The sequence below is a fragment of the Notolabrus celidotus genome, unplaced genomic scaffold (assembly GCF_009762535.1).
Source record: "Notolabrus celidotus isolate fNotCel1 unplaced genomic scaffold, fNotCel1.pri scaffold_517_arrow_ctg1, whole genome shotgun sequence".
In the NCBI taxonomy this organism is placed as follows: domain Eukaryota; kingdom Metazoa; phylum Chordata; class Actinopteri; order Labriformes; family Labridae; genus Notolabrus; species Notolabrus celidotus.
The window spans coordinates 9,445-16,102 of record NW_023260319.1 but is presented as its reverse complement, the minus strand read 5'-3'; the positions used below and the strand labels follow the sequence as shown (position 1 = coordinate 16,102).

Below are 6,658 nucleotides of genomic sequence, written 5' to 3'. Positions count from 1 at the left end.
ATGTTTTCATCCTGATTCTTCCTCACCTTGTTCATGTTTTCATCCTGATTCTTCCTCACCTTGTTCATGTTTTCATCCTGATTCTTCCTCACCTTGTTCATGTTTTCATCCTGATTCTTCCTCACCTTGTTCATGTTTTCATCCTGATTCTTCCTCACCTTGTTCATGTTTTCACCCTGAGCTCTGCCTCCTGTGTTCTGGGGAAACAGCGCCCCCCCTGGAGCTCCATAGACTGTAGTTCAGGTGGAGGGTGGTACTGCAGGATGGGACAGAAGGAGTCCTCTTCTGATAGAAACTGAAGTAAACCTGAAGTTTAGGAGTTACAGTAATCAGACTCCATGAAGCTGAAACACTCAGGACAGGTAGAACATGCTGTTATGGACTCTGTAACACTCACCAGCCTCAGTCAGGGTCCTGTCAGAGGACCTGCTGCTCTTCAGGTTTCATGTGTACCCCCTGAGAGGAGAGGGGGTCTGTGGGACCTCCTAGAGTCTTCTTTGGACCAAAGACTTTAAATAAAGACTATTTAATATTTACTGTAAGTATTCGACCAGCTGGGCTCCACTGTTTCACCCTGCAGCTCTCACTAAGGACATTTAACTGATGCAGACGCATGCGCAGATGCCTCGACCGCTCGCGAGTTTATCAGACTTTAAAAAGAGCGGGAACAGAAAAGTCGATCCGGTTGGTTCTTTCAAAATAAAGTTAATCTTTGTCGAATGTTAACTATAAATATAAATGTTAAATATAAATTTTAAATTTAATATTTAACATCTAGATTTAATATTTAACATCTAGATTTAATATTTAGATTTAATATTTAACATTTAGAGTTCATATTTAGAGTTAATATTTAGAGTTAATATTTAACATTTTGATTGAACATTTAACATAGATTTATAATTAGCATTTGGATTTAACAGTAGTTGTAACTTAAATATAATTTTCACAACAAAATTAAATGTGAAGGTCACAAATATTGCTCTGAAAAAGCAACTTTAAAAAAATATTTTTCTAACATTTTTATGTTGTTTTGGAGCTAAATGTGGAGAATTGTTTTGTTATTTTCAGTTTGCACTACTTTACAAACGGCGCCCCACATTGATCTCCTGAAAGATGCTAAATGTTATAAAAAGGTTAAATGTTAAACTTGGACAGGTGTTGCAGATGAGCACAGACCCTGCAGTGTCCTGTTCTGGATTATTAGTTTTAAAATAAGTTTCTTTAATGTTTGCAGTGATAGAACTCTTACCTGTGTGTGATCACCTGACAGCCTGAAGTTAAAGTGACAGATTTCAAACCACAGAGAATACCTGTATATGATCCCGCCTCAGTGGAGCTCTTAGAAACACATCTCTGGTTTATGATGTGAATTGAAAAGCAGAGTCCTCGTGGTATTGACCTCTTAAACTGCATGATTCACCTTCACACTATCAGACAACATGAAAAGGAACAAAGCTTCGTTTATAACAACTTTTATTCTCAAACAGGCCGACCAGCTTCGGCAAAAGGATCTTTGTTTTGTTTGTAACAGTCATGCCCATAAAGCTTTTTGAACAGATAGAGCAACGTTTCATCAGCTACCATAAAAACCACCGTGAGAATATCAGAATGGAAAAATAATATTCATATAATAATAATAACAATAATAATAATAATAATAATAATAATAATCCACAAACAGCAGAAACATCAAAATATTACCAATATATACAAATAACTCAGAGACAGGCTTCATCACACAAATTCATCAGTACCAACATGAACCTGCCTCCTCCTGGTCCAAACACATTTTAATAATCATGTCTTCTCATCATCACGTCTACGGAGGAACATCACCTCCAGTCTCAGCGTGGTGACATCATCACGTCTACAGAGGAACATTCACCTCCAGTCTCAGCGTGGTGACATCATCACGTCTACAGAGGAACATTCACCTCCAGTCTCAGCGTGGTGACATCATCACGTCTACAGAGGAACATCACCTCCAGTCTCAGCGTGGTGACATCATCACGTCTACAGAGGAACATTCACCTCCAGTCTCAGCGTGGTGACATCATCACGTCTACAGAGGAACATCACCTCCAGTCTCAGAGTGGTGACATCATCACGTCTACAGAGGAACATCACCTCCAGTCTCAGAGTGGTGACATCATCACGTCTACAGAGGAACATCACCTCCAGTCTCAGTGTGGTGACATCATCACGTCTACAGAGGAACATCACCTCCAGTCTCAGCGTGGTGACATCATCACGTCTACAGAGGAACATCACCTCCAGTCTCAGCGTGGTGACATCATCACGTCTACAGAGGAACATCACCTCCAGTCTCAGCGTGGTGACATCATCACGTCTACAGAGGAACATCACCTCCAGTCTCAGCGTGGTGACATCATCACGTCTACAGAGGAACATCACCTCCAGTCTCAGCGTGGTGACATCATCACGTCTACAGAGGAACATCACCTCCAGTCTCAGCGTGGTGACATCATCACGTCTACAGAGGAACATCACCTCCAGTCTCAGCGTGGTGACATCATCACGTCTACAGAGGAACATCACCTCCAGTCTCAGCGTGGTGACTTCATCACGTCTACAGAGGAACATCACCTCCAGTCTCAGAGTGGTGACATCATCACGTCTACAGAGGAACATTCACCTCCAGTCTCAGTGTGGTGACATCATCACGTCTACAGAGGAACATTCACCTCCAGTCTCAGCGTGGTGACATCATCACGTCTACAGAGGAACATCACCTCCAGTCTCAGCGTGGTGACATCATCACGTCTACAGAGGAACATCACCTCCAGTCTCAGAGTGGTGACATCATCACGTCTACAGAGGAACATTCACCTCCAGTCTCAGGGTGGTGACATCATCACTCATGGTTCCTCACACCCGGTCTGTGTGTCAGGATTTAAACACCAGGGGAGAAGTGAACACACGGGTTCAGGACTTTCATGCAGAGCTCACAGAAACCACATCGCTGATCAGGTTACAGAAATATCACGATATCTTCAGTCACTGTTACAAAGTCTTCGTACAGAACGACCACGATCAGCTGCTTTTACCAAAGGCCACCAAGTATAAATACAAAACAGACGTTGATCACTGATCAGCACTTCTGAGGGAGTCAGTGTGAGGACCAGGGGTTCATTCATCTTCTGTTCAGTGGGATGTGAAGTGCATTTCCTCTGTGTGTGGCACTAACTCAGTGTCGTTCACAGTAACTGGGGCTGAACGATTTTGGAAAAGAATGTAATTGAGATATTTTCTCAGGGTCCTCTTCATGTATTCTTCAACAAACACAAGCAATAAATCAATCTGTATTCTAATAAACAATATCAGATTTATAGACACAAACTCTTCTTTCTCTCAGACTTGTGTTAAGATGAAGACAAATGAAGAATGAACTTCTTCTACTTCAGTTACTGTTTTAAACTTACTGAATACTTTGACTTGCTCTCTAAGCGTTCACCACTACTTAAAGGCACTATAAGGAGTTTTTCACCAGCTGAGAAACAGACTGAAACCTACACTGACACCTTCTCTGTTGTCATCTTTAAAGCCTTAAACCACTCAGAGGGGGGAGGTGTCAGACCACATTGACACTTGACTTTAGAAACATCCTTTTCAGCTGTTTTTATGTCAAATAATCACATAGAGTGACACATCTGTCTGTTAAAGACAGCAGGGTGAGGTTTTTGTTGAAAACACTACTTTTGCATGTACAGAAGAGATAAGAGGTATCACTTTGTCCACAAGGGGGCGCCAAAATTGATATACATCAAAAGTTCCCCACAGCAGCTTTAACAACATCCTGCCAAACAAGAGTTTGAAGTTTAAAGCCTGTTTGGATGTGAATCAGCTGACTGCTCACGGAGGAGACTCTCAGCTGGGGGCTGAGGGACAGGTCTCTGTTTCTCTCTGCTGCCGGACTGATTCGGACCCGGTTGCTCTCCTGGCTGACACCTGACCACGTCAACATGCTCCTTGTTCTCAATAAGAACCAGTAGACAGAAAACTGGACTCTGAGGGCCTGATCTACTAAGATCCCAAATAAGGAGCGCTAATTTGCGTGTGCAAATAATAATTTTGCACGTGTTATTTCTGGGCGTGTTGCGGGTGATCTACTAAGACTGCGTGTGCAAATGATAACGAGTGCAAAAGTGGGGCGCACCGCCCTGTAATGAGGATTTTGCGTGTGCTATCGGCTGTCCCCATGGAGAGTTTGAGAGAACAGAGTGGTCTTAAGGGATAAATGAAGTTTGAAGACATGGAGTTGGAGGTCTTTGTGGAGGAGGGAAATAAACACATCGAATTGAAGATCTGCCGATGAAATAAACGCATCTACTCTTCTCCAAAACTCAATCAGTGTTTTGATGGAGTTTAGAGAGCGATTTGATGAGGCTTAGTCTGCCACTCTTGCTCTAGAAAAGTTAGGCGTCACTTGGATGAAGACAGTCGCCTCACTGTCCCAGGGAGCAACTTTCAGGTGAACGTTTTCAATGCCTGATATCATCATCCAGCAACTGTCCCAAAGATTCACCAGCATAAATGTTACTGGGAACATGTTTGAGTCAATTCACCCCAACACACTGCTGCAAGCACCAGATGAGGAGTTACGCAGAGCTGCCTGGCGCAGCTCAGTGAGCGCTCATTCTCCAAGTTCAAACTAACTAAGAACCCCTTGTTGAGCACGATGGGACAGGAGAGACTGAGTGGACATGTCATGTTATTTATTGAGAATGACAGATCAAAGAAAATGGACATACAGCGCATCGTGGACAAGTCCGCGGAGCTTAAGGCTCGTCCAGACAGTGGTGAGTAGGCCGAGTACTTCATGTTGATTTTATGTTTGTATGTGAAGATGTGGGCCGCTGTGACAATTATACTAACCTGTATATCTGTTGATACAGTGACCTGCTGTGCTCTCATTATATGAACAAGTTAAAGTGGGTGTCAGAATGATGCGGTTGCTATCCGTGGTGCTGAACTGCTTTGAATTTGTGCTGTTTTATTATTATTATTTTGTTCTCTTGGTTTGATTGACTAAAACATGTAGTAATGCTTGTTAGCCCCGCGTGTTGTGGGCATGTTGTAAAGCGATGTTATGATGAGCGTTACAGTGACCACAGCCATGTGTGCGTAACGCTGTGCCAGTTTGCACCTGCCTTTCAAACGTGCTAAATATAGACGCAGAAACAGCGCCCGCTATCTGCTTCAGGTTTGATAAATCACATTGCGTGTGTTAAATGATTACATTTGCATCCCCTCCTCCTCCCAGTATTTTGCACGTTCTGATGATCTACATGTATTCTGCATATTCATGAAGGCAAACACACTAAATGTTTTGCGAGTGCTGTTTTGCTCATTTGAAAGACGCAGTCCTCGGTGCTCCCGGTTAGTACGTCAGCTTTGCGCGCGCTATCAAGTTTGCACGTGTTTTAATCCACGCAAACCTTTAGTAGATCGGGCCCAGAGAGTCTGAAACATGATCCTGTTCAGGTGTCCTGTTGCAGTAAATCCACATGTGGTCTGGGTCTACACTGACTCTGTGTCTGCAGAGATTCTCTATGAGCCTGCTCCACATGTTGATATTCAGCGTGTTGATTATTTTGTACGCCTCAGTATGATTGGTTCTTCTGCTGAGGTCATTTTTAAAGATGTCAACAACAAAACAACAAATTAAACTCAGTGTGCTGAAGTGGTTTTCTTCCTCCCCCTCTCACTGAAAGGTTCATTACAGCCACCTCCTGCATGATGTCCCATAAGGCTGGTCTTAAAAACTGCATTCTATTACATCGTGATGTCGGTTTGAATTAGATTAATCGTTCAGTCCTAGAAGTAACCCCCCCTCCTTTACTCCCTCCTTTACTCCCTCCTTTACTCCCTCCTTTACTCCCTCCTTTGCTCCCTCCTTTACTCCCTCCTTTACTCCCTCCTTTACTCCCTCCTTTACTCCCTCCTTTGTTCTTCATGTAAACCTCCGTCTCTGAAGAGATGAATCCAAACAGGAACAAACTCATGTGGGCAGATCTTCTAAAACACAAGCGCTTCACGTCTTTGATTCAACAAACTGAGAAACCAAACAGGAAGCTGAACAGAGTCGTGTGTGTGTCTGGACGTGGAGTGTCGGTGGGTGTGTGCTCAGTGTGTGGGAGGTCTTGGAAATATGTACAAAGTAGTGTTTCTCATGCTTTGATCCAAAAATTCACAACAAAAGGAAAGAAGGAAAGGAAAGAAGGAAAGGAAAGTGTCAAAGTAGAGATGTTGGTTTTACTGCTGGTTGTCCAGAGAGGAGGACGCAGCTGCTACAGACTCAGCCTCTCCTCCGCCCCTCCATCCTGGGGTTGTCAGGGAGAGGTGAAGAAGGCATCATGGTGACCTCAGGTTGTGTGTTCAGTCTTTACGTTTCCTCCAGATGAAGACGGTTTGCTACTCGGACTAGAGATTCATCGAACCCCATCTCCTCCAGCCCTCTATCCAAGAGCCAAACCAGGACTCTGAACCGCCTTAAGACCATCCAACACAAACAGCAGATAACACCAGGAGGGGGGGGAGGGGGGGCAGCAGCCGTGTAGAGGTCAAGAATCAACCGGTGACCAAGGACACTTGACAGAAAGAGAGGCCTCTGATTGGCTGCAGAAAAGCAGGG

The 6,658-nt window shown here is 43.7% G+C and overlaps 1 protein-coding gene across 2 annotated transcripts; it reads right to left on the bottom strand.

The window, feature by feature from the left end:
* Positions 1-1,468: 1,468 nt before the first annotated feature.
* LOC117809885 lies at positions 1,469-3,726 on the bottom strand. 2 transcript variants are annotated; one of them, XM_034679393.1, is made up of 2 exons: positions 1,889-3,726; positions 1,469-1,839 (listed from the first exon to the last, which is right to left on the bottom strand). In XM_034679393.1, the coding sequence occupies exon 1, from the start codon at positions 2,653-2,655 to the stop codon at positions 2,017-2,019; it is 639 nt and encodes a 212-aa protein (XP_034535284.1). In that variant the 5' UTR covers positions 2,656-3,726; the 3' UTR covers positions 1,469-1,839; positions 1,889-2,016. The 2 variants fall into 2 exon arrangements, with proteins under 2 accessions (XP_034535284.1, XP_034535285.1); XM_034679394.1 differs by having other exon boundaries at positions 1,938-3,726.
* Positions 3,727-6,658: the final 2,932 nt, after the last annotated feature.